General features: G+C 37.5%; 1 protein-coding gene across 2 annotated transcripts; it reads left to right on the top strand.

Moving 5' to 3' along the window:
• Nucleotides 1–1,255: 1,255 nt before the first annotated feature.
• On the top strand, nt 1,256–26,387 carry SLC6A4 (solute carrier family 6 member 4). 2 transcript variants are annotated; one of them, XM_013953895.2, is made up of 14 exons: nt 1,256–1,458; nt 9,109–9,712; nt 10,430–10,564; nt 11,414–11,633; nt 12,065–12,203; nt 12,597–12,731; nt 14,799–14,902; nt 15,595–15,722; nt 16,137–16,249; nt 17,035–17,166; nt 18,303–18,402; nt 18,750–18,850; nt 21,503–21,670; nt 22,440–26,387. In XM_013953895.2, exons 2-14 carry the CDS (start codon nt 9,253–9,255, stop codon nt 22,512–22,514), a joined length of 2,010 nt encoding a protein of 669 aa, XP_013809349.1. In that variant the 5' UTR covers nt 1,256–1,458; nt 9,109–9,252; the 3' UTR covers nt 22,515–26,387. The 2 variants fall into 2 exon arrangements, with proteins under 2 accessions (XP_013809349.1, XP_067165563.1); XM_067309462.1 differs by lacking the exon at nt 12,597–12,731.
• The last annotated feature ends 511 nt before the right edge of the window (nt 26,388–26,898 follow it).

Here is a 26,898-nt window from a genome sequence, read left to right as displayed (position 1 = left end):
ATTATTGTACTTTGATCTTAAGATTTAGTGGATGAGCTACAACGGTCTTTGTCCTCACTAACTCTTCAGAATAAGACAAAAAGAATGGGAAGACCATGAACAATTATAATGTATAAAAACACTAACCTGCTTTTTTCTCTAACTGCAGCTAAGCAGAGATCAACATGACTGTTTATTTTGGAAAGAAGAGTACAGGAGGAGAACGCAGCATGGCAGAGAGAAGACAAGTTAGATGTTGCTATTTTGACTAAAAGAACAAGAAATCTCTAAAACAGTTAAAGGTAACAAACTTAATGTGACAAAATACTTTTAATGTGCTGTCCGCAAGAATTAATGGGAAAGCAAAAATTCTGATTAACACACGTCTAATGTTTGTAATTGCAATACCTGGGCTATCCTTGAGATGGTGCAAATGACACACTGCTGCCTGACTGCTGGTGTCATTAGGGGACCAGAAGACAGAAAAAGGAAAGTGCTAATTATAACTCTGTGCTTTTTAGTTTTCAGAGTTTGTTTTCATGTAATTGTTTGGAACATGTCTCTGAAAACTGGCAGCAACTTACAGCAAGACTGCTGATGCTCTAACAGTTAGCTGTTCTTATCTTCCCCTCACTGTTTTTCTACTTTATTTTTCAAATCCGTCACATAAACTATGGCACTATTTCACAGATCTATGATTTATCACCTTTTATAAACAAATTGTAAAGCTGAGGAATGAAGAAACCCTGGATGAAAGAAACCGGAGAAAAAGCATGTGTCAGACGTTGTCAGATATTTTGAGGAGCAGTAAGAAGAAAGGAGATTACTTGTTGAGCTTGTTGAAGCAGAAAAACACTTTTTAAAGAAATTGTCCTTAACATTTTAAAACAAAACTAAACTTATCTTTATTTCTTCATTAGAATAATGTAAACATTGAGTAATGAACATTATTCTTTCCAGTCCTTTTACTGTGATAATATCCCAGTCCTTCATCTCTTTCTGTAATCGACAGACCCACCTGCAAACTTGTAATTACCGACTCCCTCAAAACTTCAGTCCCATTTACTGTCTCTTTCACCACCACCATTCTGCTATATAAAGCTGTAATAACAGACAACAAAACTGTCCCTTACCAGAAGAGCTTCCCTCAGCCTTACTCTAGCCTCACTGGATCCTGCTCTCGGGAACTGATCGGAACATACAAATGTAGCCACCCACCTCTAGGAGGAAAACTGAGCTGCAGCCCTGGTGAAACATAAAGTTTATTTGACTAAAGTGACGCAAAAATTCTTAAAGAGCTCTTTGGCAGCAGATTATCTGAAATCAGACCATGTGAGAGGGACTGGTGTACAAAAACCTCACCAAGATGCTGAGTTGCCCACAGGCTGCGTTTCCGAGACTCTGAAGTGAACGTGGGGTTGGGGTTACTCGAGCTTGGATAACTCCTGGGAAAGCACTTCAAACCCATCCGAAGGACAGGTACTTTATAATTTTGTTTCTAACACACAGATATCTAAAGTATTTTATGCAATTCAGACAGACTCCTGGAAGGCTGTCTCCAGAGCTTACCTTCTGAATTGAGCAGACATCGGAGTTTCATTAACTTTCCCTCTTCATTACCTCTTTCAACTTTGGTTATGAACTCTGTAATAGTAATGACAGTCTAAAATGTATATAGTATTTTTGATTGTTTGATTTTTAAATTAACTCTTAAGGTCTTAAAGTAATTTAAAAAAACCTGGGAAAATACAAATCTAACAGGACTTTGGAAAAAAATGCTTTGATTTTTGGTGAAAGTTTGCTCTGATTTTTTTTTACTATATGCTTTTGCTTGTTTTTCTGATGTTATATGCCCTCCTCTGCCTTTTTCAGGCACTTGTCCAGCACTTACGATATTAAGAGTCATATTCCTGCAGCAGAACATGTTATGACAATCTCAAATTAGAGTTTTGGCAGTCCATATAGTTGTATTGTGAACATAAAAATTATTTAATTTTTTTGAAAAAACATTAAACTACGACAAAAGAAAAATAAAGGGAAGAAGTAGAATCTGAAGCAAAAAAAATCAATGCAAACTGTTATTTATTTTAAAAGGATAAAGTAAATTTTATTAACCACATTGAATTATGTTTTAAAAGGTAAACTGTTCCAGCATAGTAAATTATCTTACTCAATGGGACAGATTTATTATAAACAATAAATCTGAAGAGTGTGTCATGAACATATGTATAGTCAATCATGTTTACTGCTGAAACCTACTGGCTTGCTGGGTTAGTCTGCTAAGTAATACAGAAGTTTAAGTGAGGAGTACAATGTAACTGAATATATAAATAGTCGTGGAAAACATGTTTTGATATGTTAAGAAAGCCTGGGGGAAAAGGATGGTGCATTCACTGGGCTTGGATTCTTGGGATTATTATGTCTGTGGAATTTTTTAAATGTAGGTTGTTAGCTGTCAAGCATTTTATCAGGAAAACATCTCACGCACTTATGCTTTGTCTTCTGGAGTCTTTGATGAGTGGATTGAGCATAATCTTGGAGAGTACTTTGTAAACTTGGCATGTGGCAAATGACTGTTGTGGGGGCATTTTCTAACTGAACGGGGGTAGATGAGTTTCAACTGGTTATACTTATTAACAAAAACTGCCCCCAAGCTGGAAATTTAATAAACAAGCAAACAAATTATTTCCACACATGGAAACATGCAGCATATTTAATCTCTTTCCTGCCTTCCTGCAAGGAAATGTTCAAGCTGCAGTGTTTTCACTAGGAACAGCATTAAGAGCCTAAAGAAATGTTGATTCTGTACCCTAGTGTTTTTTCTGAGGCTAATGTTTTAACTCTTGTCCAAAAATGTGTTTGTGCAGCTCTGTAGGTCTGGTAATCTGTATTTTATACAACTAATACAACATAATGAAGCCCATCTATGGGATAAGTGTTTCATAAAACACTTAAGTAGAGCTTGGAGCCTGAATAATGGGGTTGTAACTTGGAAATTGCCGTTAACGAGTATCTTCAAAGAAACATCATCTGGGAACACTTGTGACTGTTTCTTTACTTTATTTAGGTAAAAACATTGCAAGTGTAAGTGTAGATACGTGCATGCTGGCACACATATGCAGTCAACCTTTCACTTTTGAGTAAGCAAACAGGTCTCTTGACAGACTGTGCACGTTAATTTGCCTATGCAGAATCATATTAAGGAACAGAGCTCTATTTATTTGGTGATAATTGCTCTATTACAACTCTTCCTTCATGTGTATATAAATAGTTTGAGGAAAAAAACAAAAGGAATATCATTCCTTCTAAGCTTATCTGTTTCCTTGCACTGCGCGTGGACACTTTCCAGCCATAAAATGTATATTTTTTCCCCCCTCACCCTGTTGTTTAAATGACTGTCATCAGTTTGGCAGCATTCCCACTATAAAACAGTGCCTCTCCTCAATAATTTTTATTGGTATCTGTTTCCTGCCTACTCTATAATTTCAGACTGAAAGATGGACAAGATTATGACATAAAATTCACAATACAAGTTGATATTGCCCCAATAATATCATTTTTAGAAGCACTACTTTTACATCTTACCTATATTTAACCTTATCTGGGAACACACAGGTTAACTGAAGAAAGCTTGCTACTTATGCCATCCTTACTTTGGTAAGTAGCTTCTTATTCTCCCAGAAGGGTCACTGTTTCTGAGGGACTACTTGTTGAGTACAGCTCTACTCTGTTTTAATAAGAATGTGAGGCAGCCCTTGGACAGTTGCAATTATTCATATACAAGATCCATTTGGCCATCTATATACTGTAAATTTATTATAAGATATGTATTATAGTGATGTGCAGAAATATGAAACCCAATTACATTTAAAATCATTGGCAATGGGATCAGATCTGATATGCATGGAAATAATCCAGTATTTTCAGTGGATTTTGATCATTCTTGATCAAAAATCAGTTCTGAATACTTTAAAACAGATGAAGCATAGCTAAAAGAAACTGAAGAGATCAATTCCTAGTTGTTGAGGGATGGTCTAGATGTCAGCTTATATCTGCTTTGCACCTAGTATCTCTGATTCTCTGGTTACCAGCAGCCCTATTAAAGCTGGGACTGTGTATCATCTTATTATGTATTTATGAATATCAGTTTTAGAAATCTGAAATACAATCCATCACAGTTACTATCAATTTGCTTAATGGAAACAAGCTAATAGAAAAAGATACTCTAGGTACTCATTTCTTACTGAAATCAGTATATGTAAACACATTCAAAAGCAAATGGCATAAATTTGAGTTATGAACTCTAAATATGACTCATCTAGGACAAACAGCAGGTAAAATTCATCATAATGCAGTGCAATCTGGTTTCAAGATTTAACTGGCTGAAATTTTGTTATTTTCTAACAGCTCCTCATATTGGAGCATCTAAGCTATCCTGTAAAATTTTGACTAAAGTGTAATTCCTAGCCTGTGCAAAATGTGAGGAAAAGTAAGTTTAAGACGACTGTATACTCCCTCACTCCTCACATGTAGCAAAATAGGAATTCACTAGTCCACAAAAGCACGTCAGAAGGGATAATCTTTACAACGTTCACACTGTCATCCAAGTCACGTACCTCCCATCCTGTGCAGAAGACAGACTAGGACTGTGTGAGGAGGTATGGGGAAAGACTAGGAATGTTTACATCTATATTTATTAGAATCAAATATCTGGAAAAACACATGTATGTGCCTGTCACATGGTCAGAGTTGATACTGTGGCTCAGAGATGAGAACAGTACCTACAGATAAACCATATGGCATTTTTCTGTGTAGGATCCATGATTTCTATCCTCATACAAACTTTTTCTTTATTTCCTAGATAAAAAGAATTTCCACAAACTCTGTGCGTTTACATACAACTGCTGGTGCGAACTGCATCTTTACTGAAAGGCAGTCGAGCAGCTAAATAATTTTAACCATCTTAAATACTTCATGATAAAAATGAGATTTAGGTCAACTTAGCAGAAATAATTTTAACTTTTGAATGGAAATAAGGGAAGTGTTTGGTCTGTTTGCCAAGAATATGGGGTAAATTTGTCTTAGAGTTCAAAGCAGCTTAATTCTTTGTAATTGCCAGCATGTAAGTGGACAGAAGTAAGGCAGATGGAGCACTGTGAGCGATAGCAGTAGTGTGAGAATCTTCCTCCGGGAATGCAGTTGTAACTCAGTCAGTGGCTGGTACTCCAGCAAGTGCTGGTTTATTAAATCAGCACATTAAAAAAAAATTGTTTGAAGTGAAATATATGCAAATATACATATTTTGCAGCTGTGGGAGTTAAAATGTGTTTGATCATTTGAAGACAAATAATAACTTCTGTAGTCATGCACACTGTGGCTCAACAAGCCTTGTGCTGAGGAGTTCAGCAAGTCAGAAATTTGCACTGCTGCCCCGTTGTAAGTAAAGTATTCTCCAGGTGACATGAGGCATTATTGACGTTTGCCTCCCTTGAAGCATCCAATATTTGCTACACCTCAACCTGATTGTTTTAATCTCCTAAACACATTCAAAGTCAATTCTCTCCTTTCCAGAATACAGGAAAATCAGCTTGTATTAGAGTTCTGGAAAGATTTGTTTCATTGCATGGTGGATCATTAAAGGAAAGGGATCCCCACATTGCCACAAGAGGTCACTAACATGCCTCAGAAAATAAACAAGCCAATGATCCCTCAATCCCACCATTCCCTGCTCAGAATGGAACTGGACCCCAGGACAGTGATGCTCCTAGAGGATTGCTTTGCTAGATGCAAAGGAGTTGTTTTTGTTTATCAAGGGGGATACAGGGCCTTTTACATCTACAGCACCGGTTCAAATTTAGCTCTATGGGGGAGTAACCAAAAATTATCATTTAATTAATATTTGGCTTATGTGAACTGTGTTGGAGGCTTCAGCCTAGCTCCTAGACACACATGAATTCAATTATCCACACTAGCATGTTCGACAAAAAAGCAAAGCAGAGAAGGGTTCCACTTGTTACTTGGTGCTTCTCTAGGGCAGAGCAGAGGTTCCCTGGAACTGAGAGAAGCCTCCTTCCTCTTTAGTCACTCTTTGCGTAAGGAGGAGTGCAGTTTACGGTGCTGGCAGTGGGGCACCTTCCACGCGCTTGTGGAAAGCACAGTACCAGTGAAGAGATTACTCTAAAGAGCAGAAGCTGCTCTTTAGAGTAATCTCTGTTCAGAGCTACTGGAGAGAGGGACGTCTCAGACACGACCTCTAAAGGAGCAAAGCCACATTTACAAAGCACAGATCAAAACTAAATGAAGGCACAGCTATCTTTCTTTTTTTGTTTTCTCTTTTCCTTTTCTTTTTCTTTGGTAGTTAATTCTGTTGGTGATAAGAAGCCGATATGTATTTATATAACAGCAACCTTTGCAACAGGTCAGAACAAAACCATAATAAACTACCATTCCTTATATTAGATCCTGTAACCACAGAGAGATGGACACGGAGATTAAGTGGAGGTTGGAGTGGGCTAAATCCTCCAGCACCAGCATAATTTTCCCTAATGAGCTTAGCATACATCTCAGCCTCCCACAGCGCTAGTTCTGCAGCTGTTTATACTGTTTATAGCAGTTACAATTCCTTCAGATATGTATTTTTTCTTTGAATTGTAACAAGAAGGGACAAGGAGGGCATTCTCCAGTGAGGTAACCTAAAGTTTATTTTTTTCAGGATACTGAAATCCTACGGTTCTGTAACCATGCTGTTTTCACGTGCCAGCTACACCTCCATGAACATAGCCGTAAAGTCCGTCACTCCAGAGAGATTTCCTATGATGGTTATCAGCTGTAATTCTCTTTCAGAAAGGATTAGTGCAAAGCCCAGCTGAAGCCCTGGAAAGTTTGCAAGTTATTTCACAGCTCTGAGATTAAAACTACTGAAAATCATACAAAAATATTTTAAATGATTTGGTATTACTTTCCTCTGGTCTGGAGAAGACCGGAAGGCACCCAGAATTGGATAAGACAACGAACTCGATTGTCACACATGCAGGAAAGCAACAATACATTCAGGAATCTCTCCTCAGCATAGGATGTGCCAAGAACTAGCTATGTGCAGAAAATAGTGTTTTATAAATACATTAAATGCTTAAGTCTCAGGTATAGAAAATTCAGTCTTACAAGATAATGTAGTTAAATCAACATACTTTACTGCTTTCTCATTTACGAATCAGAGGTGTAAAGTCCAAAAGAGCTCAGGTTACTTTTCCACGTTCCAATATTCTATTTAATATGCTCTATACAAGAAGGAGAGAAGGATTGTCTGTGGCTTTTCCTAGGATTTTTATGTTATCAGTGGTGGTGGGACTGTTTTCATCTATACAAGCTCCTTTGAGACATTTGGAAGGTTTTGGACTCCAAAGACACTGGGTTTTTATACTCTTACAGGTAAAACAGAAACTACTGTTCTTTGCCATATTATCTTTTTTCTGGAACTCCGAAGACATTTCACTGTTTGTGGATGATTAACTAATAGTAACAAAGTACTGTTATCGCAGGAATTCAGCATTAATGATGCACTGCGTGTTATATGATGAAACAAACATTATCTCAGTAAACACAGAACGTGAGCCTGAAGAACTGACGGATTTCTGGAAGTTTTAACACCTTCCAGAGACTGCTAGCTTGAGAACATCACCCTGTTTGCTCTGCAGCTTTGTAGCTTTCCTTCTCTTTCTGCTTGCACAGATAAATGTTTAGGAAGGGGTGTAACAAGTTGTCTGTGCACAAGGCTGGAAGCAGGGAACACCTTCAGCTTTAATAATTCTGGCACTGAGCAAATAGTATCCCCTCTCCGCTATCGTTTTTCCAACAGTTAAAACTGAAAGAATGCTTATTCTTCTGGTCAGGATGTTATAATGATATTTACTGTGGTAAAATGCTTTGAAAAGGAAAAATGAGATGTAATTATTGTCGTTTAATATTTGGTGGCATCGTGTAGATTGTGTAACACCGTGCAAGCTATAAAGAAAGCAAGGTTAACGCCCCAGAGGCTATACAGCACAAAGGATCAGTTCCTATTTTGAGATTTCATTGAGTGAGGGCAGCTGGACAGCTACGTTACCTCGGCAAAGGAGCAGAAAACAGAATGTGACCAGCTAAATCACGATTCTTTTTCTGTTCTGTGTTCTCAAGGAAAAACAAATTGCTTTATCCGTGTTTTTTTTTTTTTTAATTTATTTTCTGAACAGTTTACCTCTCCTGGATTATTCTTCCAGTACGTACGAAGAAAGAAGGTAAAGCCAGGGATTTTCTCAATGCCTGTTTCTTTGTTTACAGGGCACATCATAGCATAGGATTCATGCTCACTACCCTTCCCAGGTCTGGAACCAGGGACAGGTTTTGTCCTAAATGAATCCACAAGTTATTTCTTACTGATTCAAAACAACCAAATTGAAGTCTCCTGACCTTTTTTTTCATTATTAGTACTGACTGAACCTCAAAAGTTAGTTATGTAAATGCAATGACATTTAAATAGCTTTCTAAACCTTCACTTAAGTCTTGGAGCTCTGTTGCTAAACATGGCAGGCACTGTGGGATTTCTGAAGACAGATGATCATGAAATGTAATTTGCATATCTATTGCTATCTAAGTATTTGTTTAAATAACTCTTTTCCTTTAAAGTTGGGTGAATCTGGAAACTAGTGCTAGAAGTCTCAGGACGATCTTATGAAAAGGAGAAGTCAGGCCAAACACCAAACTCTGCCCTCCTTTGTGCAAACTGGCAGTTCCACCAGCTCCCTGGCTGTGCAAGCGGTGTTCGGAGGGGGGACGTGGGAGCAGGTGAGAGCAGCACCGGCATTGCCTGTGAGCTGCCCAGCAATGCACGAAGCCCAGCAAATTTGGCTCAGTGGTTGTAAGCCAGGTGCACAGACTTCTAGTGTAGAAGAGAGAGGTTACCTCCTCCCTATCAGCTTTCTCTGTAGATCACTTAGTTTAGCTATCTGCTAAATGATTCAGATTGCATGTTGTGACGGCTTCTTATTTCCAAATGTATTTTAATCACAGAATCCGTGGTAGTTGTAACTAGAAAGTTACCATCATCAGCAAGCCCTATAATGCATTTTTAAACTGTTTTTGACTTCTTAGATGGTGTTCGTGCCTACAGTCCAGTGGATTTAAATATGGAAGGGAAAATCTAAGAGCACTGGGAATAAAAGAGTGGGGAAACAAGCCACGAGGGGACTCTGCTGCTGTCTGTCTGCAAGTAAGCAGAACAAATCTCTTGGAAAAATGGAAAAAAAGGCACCAAGCAATGAGACCCAGCCCCTGACTTCCCAGAAAGATGTCTCAGACTGTAATGAAGAAGACTGTAAAGAGAACAGACTTCTGGTCAGAAACCCTAAATCTGCTCTGCGACTAATGGAGGATGGGAATAAAGTCCACCCCAGCCAGGGAGATAAAGGGGAGGCAGCTCAGATCTCAAATGGTTATTCAGGGGTTCAGAGCTCTGTTCCTTGCAATGGAATGGGAGAGGTAGAAGATGCCCAGTGCACTGCCCCAGCAGCCACAACCACCACTACAACCACCACGTCTACCACCTGTGGAGCAGAAGGCCAGCAGCAGCTGATGGAGCTAGAAGACAGAGAGACCTGGAGTAAAAAAATTGACTTTCTGCTCTCTGTCATCGGGTATGCAGTGGATCTGGGAAATGTGTGGAGATTTCCTTATATATGCTATCAAAATGGAGGAGGTCAGTGACTAGTTCTATATGCTGTTCCTTAATACTGAACTTCCTTGCTTATAAATGGATGAGCTTAGTGGCTCATTTTAATATCATAAATGACAAATGACTATGGGGAAATTACCAGTCTTTCAAGCAGACTGAATACTGGAACAGGATAACTAGAAATTATTTAGCAAGATAGAAAAATCAGTACAGCTAGAAATTGAGAGTTGGTTAAGTGCAGAATAACCTCCCAAGAGAAGAGACTGAAGCCCTGACACAAGGAATATTTAAAACCAAATTAATCAACGTGTCAAAACACTCAGTAGGAATGCTAGGTCTCAGTCTCGCTGCATTTCAGCCAATATAAAATCTAATCAAGGAGAGCTTGAAAAGGAGAGACTTTTGTCTCCGTGATGTACATAGGCATTTTACTGAAGAAATTAATTATTTTACATATATCCCATCTCACAATTTGTATCCAAGACAGACAGTACAGTCTTTGTGAATCCTAGGTATACTTGCTACAGAAATGTGAGAAGTTTCACCTGGGTGTTCCTTCTTATTCACACGGCTAAGTAGTTACTCATAAGAGAAATCCCATGGTAATTCAGCATGGCACACTGGCTGGGGAGGGTATATGCATTTTCCCTGCAGGAGAAGGAACTGTTGGTTATGGAGTGCTGACACTACTGGAAGAGAACTACTATGGAAAGTTATAATCATCTGCTTGCTTTCTTGCAGGAGCATTCCTCATCCCTTACACAATTATGGCCATCTTTGGAGGTATTCCTCTCTTCTACATGGAGCTAGCACTAGGACAGTACCACAGGAATGGGTGCATTTCAATTTGGAGAAAAATTTGTCCCATATTCAAAGGTAATGAAGGAAAATGGAAAATTACTAGGAACTTTCAGAATAACTGGAAGGTTTTCCTATAAAGATGAAATTTCTGAAAAAAACTTTTGAAAATCTTCAAAAACAATGTAAGGCTAATTTAGACAGGATTTTGGCTTTGCAAAGAAAGCTTTCATAAAGCTTTATGTACATCTGTAGATGTGTGTGCTCATATACATGTACTTTCTCATATACATGTACTCTCATATACATGTACGACACGCAAGTTTCCAACTGACTTGAAAGAGGCCTTTCTCTGCTAGAAAGCTAGAGTTTCTTGAGCTAGAAAGAATCCAAAAAATAAACAAAATAATTAATGAAGCAAATACAACATAACTGAATCCAAGACAAAATTAAAAACAGGGAAGCAGAAAGATCTATAATTTCTATTTCAAAAATATTGTAAAGAAATTATTCCCCATCTTCAATCTGTTCAGTTGCTATCCTATCAAGGAGTCTTTTAGAGTAGAAGGACCTGTTCTATACGCTTGTTATCCTTGTTCCCAGTGTTACAGCACTGGTTTTGTCCTTGTTTTTTACTGAAGTGGGAGATGTGTACTCCTAAATTCCAGATTTTAGGAACAGATGAAAAAACTATATAAGCATTTTCTGCCTTGAATAAGGATGCTTTTCTGCAATCAGAGCCTGAGTCTTTCTGAAGACACTAGAAATTCCAGTGTTGTAGACACTTGACAGGGTATGTGTCCTTCCTGCAGGGATGCCCGAGACAGTTACTAATCGTAGTTGATGTGAATAACCAATTCCTTCTCTTTCTAGCCTTAAAAATTACACTCACACTCACTCTCATGTAACTATTTCCTACCTTACTAGGAATTGGCTTTGCCATCTGTATAATAGATCTTTATGTAGCCTCCTACTACAATACCATTATGGCTTGGGCCTTTTACTACCTCATATCCTCCTTCACAACGGAGCTGCCCTGGACTAGCTGCACAAATGCTTGGAATACAGGCAACTGCACTAACTACTTCAGCAAGGACAATGTCAGCTGGGCCCCACACTCCATCTCTCCTGCAGAAGAATTTTATACGTAAGTGCATGTAAGTGGAGACAGTAATATGAGACAGAATGGCAGAACGTGTAGCAAGCTTTTCTCTGGAGGGGCAGAAGGGGTATTTATTAATGGTACTCTACTCTAAACTGTTCAAATAACAACATCTGTAGCTGTATGTAAGCATAGGCCGTGGGAGGGTTACTTTAACTTTCCATTTTAGATCAGAGGTTCCCAAATTTTCTGGCCATTATCAGCTCTCATCATTTATCATTGATCATCACTGGTGTACCATTAATATAAAGCTTTTAATTAAAAAAAAATCAAAAATAATATGGCTCTGAAGACTACTTACCAAGGCTTCAGGACTACTAGTAATGCTCAGACCACAGTTTGGGAACAACTGCTCAAAGCATACTTATGTTAAGTATTTGTTACAAAAATACCTATATTGTGCTTTTCTCTTTCAGCCGCCAAGTTCTACAGGTGCATAGGTCCAATGGACTGGATGACCTGGGGGGCATTAGCTGGCAATTGACCCTCTGTTTATTGTTAATCTTCACCATTGTATACTTCAGCATCTGGAAAGGGGTGAAAACATCTGGCAAGGTGAATGCAAAAGCAACAGAAATCATTTGGTATAGTACAGTTTTGTGGCAGTTCTGAAAGAGCTGATTAACATGACAGAAAGTTATCCTAGACTGTCTTCAGGGCAGGGATTACATCTCCTTGTATTTGGGAAGCACTTAGCACAGAGTGACTGCTATTGTTATCTAAATAATATATAACAACGAGTTATGTCACTATTCTGTGGACAAGAATAACCCTGCCCAGATAAAGCCTGGTTATATACACATAAATTGCCCATTTACAGAACTTTGAGAACTTCATATGAAGTTGTTATAAATGCTAAGGGTTATCATTTGTTTAACTCATTATTCTCATTATCAACTGTTAATTTTCTACCCATGGCAAATGCTATCTCAGTGTTTTCCCTCACAGGTGGTATGGGTGACTGCCACGTTCCCTTATGTGATACTCTTCATCCTGCTAGTGAGAGGTGCAACTTTGCCTGGTGCCTGGAGAGGTGTCCTCTACTACTTGAAACCTGACTGGCAGAAACTCCTGGCCACTGAGGTTAAAAAAAAAAAAAAAAAAAAAAAACACTACAAAAGGGAAGAGATTCACTTTTAGCCTATATATATACATCAGCCTATATATATGTGTGTATATCAGCACATATATCTCCATGTCTATTTGCAGTACAGAGCATGATTAAACAGACAGCATAGACTTAAAAGGCTAGCTTCATGCTATCATTTAAACAGTTGTGCTATTCTTTTCATAATCATACAGATTTTTTGAAGATTAGAGAGGATTTCTGGTTCTATTCTGCTATTCCAGTTTTTAAGTCCATCACTGATTTAGCTTGTCCTAATAGTAGAGTTCCCATACAGTGGTTTGAATATCATTAGTGATATAATAAAAAGAAAAGAAAACAAGTGACCAAACAATATTTCACCAGGAAAATGGGGCACAGCCCAGCATTGAGCAAGGAGCTATTATAGTTGCTACCACATTGCAACACAACCCTTCGCCTATGATAGTCACACAGAGCAAACTAAGTTTACGAACCTCTAACAACTGCATTAGCTGCAGGGTTTTTTGACTGTGAAAGGATCATTACATACTCAGGTGGACTTTCCCACATCCAGTGGTGTCTACTGTCAGGCTGGTGAGTGAATTTATTGCCTGCATTCAAATAGTGCAGGTGACCAGAGTTGAAATGTAAGATGTCCGTCTTGTGACAAGCTTTGGCAGATAAGCCCAGAGAGGGTCTCTATCCACCAACTGAAGCATGACTCAAACAATGATGAGTGGACAGGTGCAAATGCATGTGGAGAAGGAATAAATGAGGCAGGCCTGCGTACACCACCAAGATCTGAAAAGAAGAGAGGAGTCAGGAGAAGACTAAGCTAACCAAAAACCCCAGACATTCCAGTATCTGATTTAGCTTTGAACACTGTGGATGACAAGCAGTCCATCAGGCTCAAGGCTGCATTTACTTCACTGCATATGAAAGACTCTAGTGGGTAGGATAATAGAAAAAGTCCAAAGCAATAAATACTACAAATAAAAAGATTAAAAATTCTAATGTTTGCAAGTCTGCTGTTGCCCAGCTGATATGGAGAGTTTTGAATGAAGAGGAAATGAAAAGACACCAGTCTCTGATAAAGCAGCATCTCCAATAGGGGACCACATCTTCTGAAAAAGCAATAAAGGGCATTGATATTGTATTGGATGTATCTGAAGTGAGGACAGCAGATTGCAATCTGTGTGCTGGACGATGACAGAGCTCTATCTGTGGATGGTACAGGATGGCCTCACACGACAAATGAGAATATTAGAAATGAGTTGCAATGAACTCCATGTTTCAATCAAAAGAGGATAAATGAATGAGGACTTTCACCTTCAGAAAGAACTGATATTAGTACTTTAGAAACACTACTCATTAAGGCTATGGCCACTTTTCAAGTACAACAGCCTTTTCATAACAAGATCATCACACTTGCGTCTGTCAAGGCTTCACCAGAGTTGAACTGAGTCCTTAGAACTAGAACTGCATCCACACTGTCAAATATATTTTTGTAAGTCCAGGAAAAAAATGGGCAGCAGTCATCTACTGGCTAGCCTGGCCGACCCGTCTGCACAGCCAAACACCGGACTATTGCACAGAACAGAGTTTGGAGGAAGAAAGATGGGCCAAACCCATTGCAAAATCATGGATAGGAAGCTCCTTATATATTGCAAAAGCTGTTAAACTCAATACAGGCAAATCACTGTGAATTAATGTAAGATGCTGTCAGAAGTGAAATTGTCACTGAGTACTTACAATGTTGTGTAAAGAAATGCAGTATCATTTCTTCCTATGATGAAATTCTGTTGAGGTAAATCCTGATTACATCACCAATGAAAATAAGCACAGCAAAGACACTACAAGTATAGTGGATATTTAGACCTCTCACAAATCTACAAAAAATACATTTCAACACACATGCCTAACACAATGGTTTAGACCAAGCCTAGGATACAGGCAGACTAGTGAAACAGAGTTTTGTAGAGCCAGTAATATTCTGAATCTGCCAAACTTATTCAGTCTTTTTAATGTGATTTTTTTTTTCCTTTATCTTAACTATTTTTCAGGTTTGGGTGGATGCAGCAGCTCAGATTTTTTTCTCCCTTGGTCCAGGTTTTGGGGTCCTACTGGCTTATGCCAGCTACAACAAATTCCATAACAACTGCTACCAGTGAGTTCTACCTTATTCTATAAGTAAAACTGAGTTAAAAAATATGTGTGGGCATTTATGAAAAAGAAACAGTGCTGGTGAAGGACATTGAGCTGTCAGACCTGTATACATATAAATCAGATAAAAGTTTATTCAAAGAACCTGCAATCTAAAACATTCTTCTCCATTGTGCCTACCCTAAAGAGAGATAATCTCTACCAGTTACAGCAATGAGACTAAAATGTAGAAACTTGTGAAAAGAAAATAACTACTCCACTGCCAAACAAACAGATTATAATTATTTCATCTCTGCAGTCAGTTAGGATATGACTTTAGAGTCCTGAGTTGAAACGTAATTTTCAGTTGTTCCACATTTTCTTAAGGATTCATATTTATATTTTGTAAAATAAATTCCTCAATTCCTTAATATTTCTACAGTAATTCCTATATTTTAAAAATTGCAATATAATTCCAGCACTCAAACTAGTTTGCCAGACTAATGTTACAACATCTGTCTGAAGTTCTCCCTTAGAAAAAGTAATGAGAAAAAGTAGTTCTTTTTCCTTTTTTCATACCTGCTGCTTGTTCTTTTCACTGCATGCCTCTAGTTTCTGCAAAAGTCTATTCAGATCAGTAACTCAGCCCATCTGTTAGTAAACTATCCTTTCCAGCAGATGCCGAGTCCCTGATACGAGTTAGGTCTTCTGTTGCAGAGATGCTCTGGTTACCAGTACCGTGAACTGTGTGACCAGTTTTGTGTCTGGATTTGTCATTTTCACTGTGCTTGGATACATGGCTGAAATGAGGAATGAAGATGTATCAGAGGTTGCCAAAGATACTGGTAGGCTACCTTTTTGTATATTTGTATATTATCTTCTGGATTGAGAGAGGCCTTCACTTTCTAACTACTGAGTCACTAAAAAGGCAGGACCAGGGCAGCAAATCTCAGCTTGAGCAAGTGGCCCAAATTATGAAAAATATTTGACATATAATTCAGGATGTGGTAGTATTTTATGTCAAAGGCATGGGTATAAATGTACAGTACAGCTAAAAATCATTCTATAGGAACAGGATACAGAAGTCATACTGCATACAACTTAGCAAACCTGGTTGAAACTAACTGCACACAGCAGTTAGAATAGCCTGGGGGAAGAAGCTTTCCATTAGAAGGACAACATGGTACAGTGAAACAGCCTGTCTTCCTCACAGCACAGCTGGGCTAACAATTATCTCCAATTCTCCATTTTAATATCAGGACCCAGCCTTCTCTTCATTACTTACGCTGAGGCCATTGCAAACATGCCTGCTTCAACTTTCTTTGCCATCATATTTTTCCTGATGTTACTCACGCTGGGATTAGACAGCACGGTGAGTAGACAGTATCTGAGCAAGCAGATCTGGCGAGCTGGATGAATAGCACTTGGTGGATGGCCTTATCCCAGCAAACATCAGAAGAAACAGAGTTACAAATACTGTGCTGTCATTAAAGGGTTTTAAAGCAGGATAGCAACATTAATCTCTATATGCCTTTTGTAAGATAGCAACTCCTACTCCAATTTCAAAGTTGGAGAAACTGAGGCCTAAATAAAATTAAGTGATTTGTCAAAGTCACAATGTGACAATCAGTAGCAGACCTGGGAACACAACGCAGAGCACTTGAATCATGATCTACCGGTTGAATGCAGCCTTCCAGGTTCCTTTTGTCTTGTAATTGTAAACCTGTAAATTAATTACTACAGTCTGGATTTTTTTCACACTAATTAGATTTAAAAGGTAGGAACTGAATGTGGCCTTCTCAACAGCATTCCAAAAAGATGTTCTAAAAATCTTTTGCCATGTGAGTCTGTTCTTACAAATTGGGAGTCCATTCCTTCCAGGATGGCTAAACTCAGCTGAAGTCACAACCTTGGTTTTACTAAGCCATTTACTACTTATCATCACCTTATTACTTGTAATAGAGTTCTTCCCCAAATGATAAGCACTTCCTACAGAAGTGCCCCACCTTAAAGAACTAAAAAACTCTGAAGGATAGTCTGAGCAACAGCCATCCCAACACTACAGGCAGAATAAAGCACCAGTGTTTCAGTGCTCTGAAGTCTTTTTTCTTGTTAAGGCTGCCTTCTGTTTTCCATTGATTTTTCCATGCTTTTCAGTTTGCAGGACTAGAAGGAGTGATTACTGGAGTACTCGATGAATTCCCACATGTCTGGGCCAAACGCAGGGAACTGTTTGTCCTTGGATTGACCATCATTTGCTTTTTGGGGTCACTGGCAACCCTGACATTTGTAAGTATTTTACCCACTCCTCAGATTTGCTTACTGGCAGTTTCCTGCAGATTACACCTTGGAGATGGTAGTATTTTTTTGAATAGAATTTCAAGAAGTCGGATTAAATCTCCAAACTATTTTCTTTATGCATTAGAAATCTATATTTGGAATGAGTGTGAACAGTAACACTCACTAGAAAACGTGTTGCAAAACGACCATGTTGCAATTCAGCAAAACTCTGATGTGCTGCATATCATAAATGACCCAGCCACTGCTCAAACTGCTAAACCACTAAGCAGACAACCTTCTGAATTTCATACATGGTTTACTTCTCTTCCTCCAAAGCTACAAAGCTGTTTACAAATTTTAAAAATCGTTATTTTCATTTTCCCAGTGTTTGAAAAACATTTCAAATTATCTGATAGAAATGGTTGTAACTGACTTTTGCTGGGGTGTTTGCTAGAAATTTCTAGCAATGAATTTCCTGGATCTTCCTCATCAAAGCAGGCAAGAAAGCACGGTCAGTCACACCTAAATAGCACCTTCATCACTTGTGGGATTTCATTTTCATAACAAGCAAAATTTTGAATTAAGTGTTTAATGATCGTAAGGGACATGGAAAAATATTTCACTTTCCTGTGACATTTCACACTCCACTTACTCATTTATGTACAACTCCCTCCTCATTTAAAGCATTTACTGTAACAGGAGGCCTAGTTCCTCTCTGACACACAAAGCTTTCCTCCTTTACTGATTCTAGATCCCAAGGGAAAGAAAGTAAAGTAACACCCTATTGGTTTCCTGTTCAGTAGCAACGGCTCAGGTTGGAGAAAGATGCCATTGCAGAAGGCATGCAAAAAGCAGAGATCCCATCAAATCTCATTTATTAATTAAAATCCAACCAGAATTGCCAGCAGATTCAGTTTCAGCTGTTCTGTATGGCAGGAATACGTTTGCAAGGAGAGAGGGAGGACACACAGATCAGCAGTGCTCGCAAGGATTTCACAGGCAAGAACAGCCACGAAGCAATAGAACCAATTGAACTGCACATCCGTGAATGCTCTGGTCCGGACAGAAACAATACAAAAACCAGTATTACAGAATTGCCATCACCGGCAAACCTTGGTTCACTGATAATTTGATTTCCTTTCTAGGGAGGCGCATATGTGGTAAAGCTGTTTGAAGAATATGCCACTGGCCCAGCTGTCCTAACAGTGGTGTTTCTGGAATCAGTTGCTGTGGCCTGGTTCTATGGTGAGTTTACTGCCCTGCTGACAATCAATGCCAAGGAGATTCCCTTCGCTCCTGCAGAACCGCTTTCCCTCTGTTTCTGCAGACAGGACCACTGATGTCTCGGAAAAAGTTTATGTATTGCCAGATCTGTGAGAATTATTATTGATTGTTCCCTGGCAGAAGTACAGTGACATCCAAAAGTAACAAGAGACCTAATTTAGAATAATTAAAGATTTAATGTAATTAAGAATTATGGGGACAAAACACTATTTCATCATGGATTCTAAATTTATTTGCTGTGCATAGTACACCTACTTATGAAAAACTTGTTTCTGCTGTTGCCACTCTCCTCTCACTTGTCTCCACAGGCATCACCCAGTTTTGCAGTGATGTGAAAGAAATGCTAGGCTTTACCCCAGGCTGGTACTGGCGAGTTTGCTGGGTAGCGATTAGCCCCATCTTCCTTTTGGTGAGTTTGCTTTACAGCCCTTTTTCCCAGCACAAGAAAATTACTGTTGAACGATGCAGTTCCTTAGAGTTTTAAAAGTTTAATTGCAGAATTTTCTTGTAAAGTTCTCTAGCAACAATTCTTGTTAAGCCAAAAATGTTCAATTAGTGAGAAATCCAATAAAATGCTGGTAGGTCTAGTTACTAAATCAGTATTTTAAGTTTTTCTGTAGATGAACTAATAAACAAGAGTGGGTTCTCAACAACCTCCTCAGTGAACAAAGCTACTTTGCTTTGTTGCTTTATATTTACCTCAGCAAAATAAAACAATAAAAGATGATGATGAAACATACTGTCAGGGGAGGAAAACCAAGATAATAATTAAATATTTACTGTCTCAGTAACTGCTGACTGACAACTTTAGAATATCCCACTTAAAATGGGAACCTTTATATATCTATAATTCAGAATTGGAAATACTGTCCCAATGTTTGACTTGGCAGTATTATCGGTAACATTTTAACATAAAGTGTTCATTTCCTGATCCAAAATTAGTTCATACCGTCTTTTATTGTTACTAGCCTTAGCGAGAGCGGAGCAGGTCAAGATGGAGTTTATAATGCACAGAATGTAGACTTAAGGCCTACAGAGTGAATTCAAAACACTGTTGTAATGATTAATGTGTTTAACTGATTGTCATTTTATTACCTGTTGAAAAAAAAAAGGCTATAAATAGATGTGTGACACCACAAATAATTTTTATACTACGGTCTTCTTTGTGATCCTAAAACAATAAAACAAACAGAGAGGAATACAGCTTTGGTGATGTGGTTACTAGGCAAAGCTATTTGTATTCTCAGTGGAAACTAAACTAAACTAAGGAAAGCCCGTAAGTTGTTATTTCTCTATGGAAATTTTGCTGGTAATCTGGTCTTTTGATGATACCCTGTGAAAATGGAGTTGGAGCTCCTTCCAAGGATAGTCACAAATATTATTTGTGTAATATTCAACTAAAAAGTTTCCTGCTTCACAGGAAATTTCTCAGTCATGAAGCATATGCAGGATGAAGACAATGAATCAAATTCTAAGTAAGATGGAATTACACATTTTTTTCCTGCTGGGAACACATGGGACCAGGAAGACTTATAGTAGTACCAAGAAACAGATGTGCTTGTAGGAACCCTGAAACAGTACAACCTCATTCAAGCTGGACAAACCTGGAATTACACAAAACCGTCTCATTCCCTAAATCCTTCATTATGGACCTAAGAAAGTTGGTCTCTGATAAAAATGACAAAAATAATAAAATAGGTGTAGGCACGCTTTCAGATCAGAGAATAATGCAATGTTTGTTTAACCTTAAAAGAACACTTATACTATATATCAAAATAAAAAGCATGCTCAGTAAGATTATGGAAGAAGGAAACAACACAATGGATGAGAATGAGTTATAAACTGTTAAGAAGCATATCTTAATACATCATTCTAAAATAGTCAAAAGCAGGGAGAGAGTAGATCAACAGGCGTAATCAAGTTGCAAGAATTAAAACATGTCCTAAGGAAAAAATTCTATTTCCACATAGTTGGTCAGTTGGTACAGTATTAATTTTTAATCACACTTATTTCAAAGCAGAGATTTGTGATCATTGTAAAATTCAACTGAATGACAAAATAAAAAGCTACATTAAATGCTGCCATTTCAGACCATATTCGTAGGCCATTTATATGTCAGGCCCACTGTGATCTTCGGATCCATAAACACCACACAAGAAAATAATCTAATAGCATTAATCTAGCTAACACCAGAATATTGTATCCAAACTAGTGTTAACATTTGCAAAGGCTACTGAAAAACTGAAACATGACAGGAAAATATCACAGAAATGATATAAAGTTTGGAGAAAATATGTAACAGTGAAAAAATGGAATCTATATAGCTTATCAATCACTAAGAAAATTGAAAGTTCATGTGATTGCCGGGTGTAAGCACTTTGACAGTATTTGAAAGGGTATTAGAAGTGTCTTCAGCCCAGTAAAGAATAGCATAAAAAAAGCAATACAGTCGCTACAAGTTAAATTCAGACAAATGAAAATTCACCATGTTAGTAGTTAAATATTGAACAAATGGCTAAGGAGAATGGTACACGTGCCATTTCTGATGGCCTTAATTTCAGACAATGCCTTTCTGGAGGAAATGTTTTAGTTGGAATCAAGTTATAGGGCTCAATACAAGGGTAACTGGATGAAATTCTACATACTGGTATTGATTAATCTGATTTTGTCCATCTAACCATCTTTTTTTCCTTTAAGTAAACAAGTTTGGTCCTGTATTTTCTTTCTAATGCTCCTTAGGCAAGAACCATCAGCATACTTATTTATGGAATAAACAATCCATACAGGAATTTTTACCTTGTTCCTTTCAGTTACTGGTTGGGTTATATGCTGAAGCTCCTGAGTTCATCAAAGTCTCTGAAGGAAAGGTCGGATACCCAATTTTTTTTTTTTTTTTAATCCATACTAAAGACTCTTGGGATTTTTTCAATGTCAATATGTGTTTAATCCTTTTCAAGTCCTACTCATTTTTTTTTTAGTTCAATGCTATGTTGGGGCAGAGAGTTCCCTAAAATAGTGTGCGCTATCAAAATACATGTATTTATACATTTTTTCCTTCCAGTTTGTCACTTGCAGCTTTCTGTCCAATCCTCCTGAGCTACGGCTTTTTGATTATAATTATCCCTATTGGACCACAGTAGTGGGTTATTGCATAGGAACCTCTTCTGTCATCTGCATTCCAATCTACATGGTTTATCGGTTGATCATCACTCCAGGAACACTTAAAGAGGTATCTGATATGCTCTGATGATTCAAGTTTATTTGACTGTTAGGAAGGACGTGAGTTCTATCAATCAACATCATTTGTGGCTCTTGCCAGGGTCTGATGCCTTGGAACTTGAGGATTATTGCTGCTTTGTTCCTAGTCAGCTGGTAGCTCATTGTCCCCTGCCCACTGAGTGACACAGTAATATCCCAGGCCTTGGTAAGGCCATTGACATATTCACACCAAATATTAAACCAGATTATTTTTTTAAGCTCTGGTGAACTGGGGCTTTCTTTACAGATCACACACGACACAGTATCAACTAAATACCAGTGAAAGATAGTTCCCTTGGGCATGTCTATGAGAACAAATTTCTTTTTCTCTTCCACACTTAATAAGGTTTCTCTGTCATACATCTATAGCAGCCTCCGATGACATTTGGGGAGTTTTCTTAAGTTGTAGGTAAATACCAGTTCAGAGAGAATATGTTCAAGTGGTTCAGGGTATTCAAGTAAATTACAAAGTCCTAAACATTAATACAAAATCTGTCTTGCTTGGATTCAGACAATACCTGTTACAAATAATTAATAAATAACATTGTGTGCTTCTACAGCACTTTGTCTTCATAGTGCTTAGATAACATGAGCCTGAAACATCTTTGTGTGGTAGTTCAAGAGGTGTAACTCAAATAAATAGAGTCATATTTTTATTACAAATCCCTTTTCAAAGGGCTGTAATGTTATATATTACCTCTAAAATTAATCATTTTCTAACATTGATTTCTTTTTGACAGCGTATTCTGAAAAGCATTACTCCAGAAACAGCCACAGAAATTCCATTTGGAGACATCCGCATGAATGCAGTTTAAGTTGACCTATTTTCTGTGGGAGAGAGGGAAAGCATAAAATTTAACTTTCCCCATATTCTCCCCTCCAAAGAATTATGTTTCCAGCTGAGACAACAATTGGAGGAGTTTTTCATGGAGTCTGCCACTGACAACAGGCAGTTGGAAACACGGTGCCTCCAGCACATACATCCAAGCAATTCAATGAAATCTGCTGTGCACTTCTAAATAGACTGTATTCACTGAAGAACTTACTTATTCTGGAAACACAAGGATGTCTGTATGCACAGGAATACAGTTATTCCATGCATGGACACCGGGGCTGTTTGCAAGTATGCGTGGTTGCATAAGATGCTATAGGATGAGTATCAGCAGGATTAGATTTAGAATCGCAAGTCTGTGGCAGTACTCCTGTATCTTCCTCAATGTGATCGTCTGTACTGGGCCATGTCGTATTTGCTTCTAAGGTTCTAACTGCTTAAACTACACTGAAGAATACGAAAATATTTGATAGCCATACATTACCTAAGTAACACAGGGTTTTATAAACTAAAAAAAATAAAAAAATTAGTAAGTCCTTCAATCTCTAGGTTTGTTGTGGGGTAGACAGAGGAAGATGTCTTGTAAGAAACAATCCTGAACAGCACTATATACATCTCTGTGTACGGCAGCAAACATATTTGGTAGCATTATCCTCCTTTTTATTTACTGCACTTTGTAGATGATAACAGTTTCTGCTAGTTGTTTTTTGCATACCAAATACTACAAAAAAAATCCATGATTTTTTGTAACGTAGGCTTCGAAGTCTTAAATCCTTTTTGCTTTCCTTTAGACCCAATCAAGCAACAACTTATCATGGGGAACTTGACAAGCATTTAAGTTGTTAGCAATTACTATACTGTTTTCATAACTAAGCTAAATATTCAGTGTCATTGTACCGACAGACTTAATATTCCCAAAGAAACAATGAATTATTTTGAGTTCAGATGCCAAGAAGTGGACCCTCAAAGCTCTGCTTTTTTGCTTTGCTTTGTTTGTTGTGGTTTTTAAATTAAATTTCACAGCTAAAATTTGCTAGACCCTGTGACTTTTTCTGTTGTTTCCTTGTGCAGAACTAAGGCTTAGAGTAATCCCTTTGGCTGGCTGATGAAATTACTTTTAACAAACTATACAAACCTGCTTTGAAGATTTACTAGCTCATATTCTAATGTGAACACATTTGGTTTTCACCCTGAAGAAGAATAGGAGATATATTTTTTTAAAATTAGAAATTGAGTTCAGCAGGATTGATTCTGATCAGAACTGTTTATTTATATTAAATTTTGAGGCAGTGATATACAAATTAAATTCCATGCCCATACTAATCTCTTTATACTTTATATGTACATGTGCCTTCCAAAGGTAACTGCCCTTTAGACTGACTGCAATTGCCAAGTCAGTTGGAGGACCACAGTTTTGCTGCAGTTACACGGAAGTTTAGATAAACCTAAGTAGTCATCGTTTATATAAACACTTGCATTGTATTTTTACTCTACCACATATTATAACAGTCTAAGACAAGTAAAATAGAGCATAAAAGTCTCTTTTGTATTTCATGGTCTACTTAGGTGATGTAATGCTAAAAATAACAAGGCTATATATGCATTCATAGCAGTAGGCATTAAGAAACCTATTGAAAAGTTTACATTGGTGCAAAGAACTTACCACGCCAGAGGAATACAGTTGCGGTGTGTTTTCAGTCTGAAAACATTTTCATCACTTCCGACAAGGCTTTTCTGCTTAGGTGTGCAGATACCTCCTATGAGGTATGCCTCTCACTCCAGCCGTTGACCCGAGTTCACTTATCTTTGGGTCTCAAGCCCAACTTCCAATAAGGAAAGAACTTAAAGGGACAATGATTTGTTCTGTCTAAATTACTAACAAAAGATTCCTAAACTAAATTATTTTTAAAAAGGGAATATGTTCTTACATTGCCACCAGAAAAATGTAATAAATCTATCTTACTGGACAGTTACTCATAAAAAATAGTTTCACAGCTTATAACTCAAGTATTTTTGAAAAGTACTTTCAAAACTGGCTTCATTGTAGGGGAGAAACAGTTTGAGATTTTTTTTAATATTAGAACACCATTAAGATTTTAAGGTACCAAACAGAAAATTACTGAATTTTTAATTAAACTTTTCAGTTTGGAGTTTATTAATTGAAAAATAGATATGAAATGACAATGTAAGATGAATAAAGTATTCATATGCATCTAGTATCAATTATGGGAAATGAAGGAGGAAAAAAACCTCCACCTTCTCCATTCTTCAGAGTGATGTTCGAGTAATGCTAAATTCCCCCCCCCCCCGAATGGATAAATATCATAAATAGACATATATTACAAGTGGAATTTCCTGCCAGGGCTGATACTGTTTCCTGCTAGGTTCATCCCCAACCCCCCCCCCCTTTTTTTTTTTTTACAGTTCTGATTGTCAGTCACTAATGTATATCCACTTGCAAAAGTCTCTTTAAACAGACATTCTGCTTGCTACCTTTTATTAGGAAGGGAGAAGGTGGGGACAAAGACTGTTAGGTTAAATATGAGCATCATCTGCATCAAAGTCAAAGGTTTCTCTTCTAGCCCTTGCAAGCAAACTGAAACTAGGAACATTACTTCTAAGGGAATAATTTACAGAGTAATAATTGCAGAAATCACTGCTATTTAGTGCTCAATACTACTGACATGTTATGGCTTTACAACAGCATTTGAAATGGCAAAAGACACACCTTTAATTTGTATTATTTAGACAGTAAAATACAACAGACATTGACTATCTGGGTGGTTTTAACACAGAATGCTGAGTAACTGCCCAAGAAATGCCACTGTTTTCTAGTGGAACAGAAGTCAGCCAAGAAGACCTGATCTTAATACAACCACTGTAATAGTCACAGTGTAAAATAAAGCAAGTTTTTTCTGCTTGAATTTCTCAGTTGAAAAATGAGATAAAGAAATTTTTCTAAAGATGTACTGAAAGTGGCAGAGATTTTTAAAATCCTTTGAAGATGCAAAAAGCAATGTAGACATGCATAGTCACAGAAAAAAAAATTTTTAGAGTTTTGCAGTCCAAAGATTACTAGCAATGCTACATATTTACTTTCTTTTCACCAGAATAATCCAATTTGTGGTCTCTACAGGAACAGGGAGTAAGGAGCCTTCCAGAAGTAGATTAAAAATGTCTTGCTATATAATCAGATAAAATAGATCTATATTTTCATTCTACAAAAGCTGAATATGCAAGTCACATTAGTTCCCATTCATTTTTTTAATGGCATATTAGTTTGAGGTTTTCTAAATCTTGTTCTTATGATCACTTCATTTCTTAATGTTTAGCTCAGTGGCTGGAAAACTGAGAAATTGATTTCATTTATTTTTATTGTTGATTCCTTTTTTCTTCCTTTTACATATCCATCTGAAATAATTTAGACTAACTAACAGTTATCAGGTAGCTCAATAAGCTGGCATACCATAAACATAAGTTTTGTCAAAAACCTAGTTGATACCAAAGGGGCTGCACTGCAATTAAAAGGGTTTGAGGCAAACAAGTTCTTTCATCTCTTCAACTCACCTTCCACTTAACCTACCACACGAGTAAATCCCACCCTCTGTTCTGCACAGTGAAAAGGGAACTTATGAAACCAGTAAATTCGGAACGTTTGCCTTACAAACAAGGAGTAAAAGAATTAAACTGGAGTTTTAGTTGTACAGAACTAAGTATTCCCTCCAACTTGTACATGATGCACCTGTATTAATTTATGTGGCTGTTTAGTTACAAGTGTTGCAAGCTCACTGTAAGTCATCAGTATGTGCCTTGTACTGTAAACTGTTATTGTAATAAATTTAATATTCATAATCCATCTGTAGATGTCTCTCGTGTTTCTCTCTTACAGGAAGTTTTATGCTGGCCTAGAATAGATCCCATTTTTTTAAAGCAAAGATAAAACTCAATTTCAAGAAAAAGCAGAAAACGTAGTCCAGTTTACTACACCGACAAGGCCTCTTTGACAAAGAGCAGAGTATTCCCTTCGGTGTTTGAACCTTGGCCTGCTACTAAATACCCTGTTTTCATTCTATTCCAACAGAAGATCCAATGTACATGACATTTGTTTAAACAGAACAGCAAAAGCAAACTCTTCCACGTTTGGAGTAAATGCCTAGTTACTCAATTAACTTGAACATAAAATTCCATTTCAGGTCTTTGTGAACTGGCATGTTTTTACCTTTAGTTGAACAGACATTTTACCCCATTTATGAACAACATATTAGAAATATTAATTAACTGATGGTGACACAGTGACAAAGTCAAATTCTCCAGACATCAATGCAAAAAATATTCAAAACAATTTTTTAGACAACACAGCTGGAGAC

Source organism: Apteryx mantelli, chromosome 22, assembly GCF_036417845.1.
Source record: "Apteryx mantelli isolate bAptMan1 chromosome 22, bAptMan1.hap1, whole genome shotgun sequence".
Classification (NCBI taxonomy): domain Eukaryota; kingdom Metazoa; phylum Chordata; class Aves; order Apterygiformes; family Apterygidae; genus Apteryx; species Apteryx mantelli.
Note: the sequence above shows the minus strand (reverse complement) of the source record. Positions and strands in the feature narration are given on the sequence as shown.

What these genes read in the sequence shown, in the direction of transcription:
- SLC6A4 (XM_013953895.2), top strand. Translation starts at nt 9,253, where the DNA reads ATGGAAAAAAAGGCACCAAGCAATGAGACCCAGCCCCTGACTTCCCAG. An exon ending in AATTTGTCCCATATTCAAAG is followed by an intron (nt 10,565 to 11,413) that starts GTAATGAAGGAA and finishes CTACCTTACTAG; the next exon opens with GAATTGGCTTTGCCATCTGT. An exon ending in GGGTGAAAACATCTGGCAAG is followed by an intron (nt 12,204 to 12,596) that starts GTGAATGCAAAA and finishes TTTCCCTCACAG; the next exon opens with GTGGTATGGGTGACTGCCAC.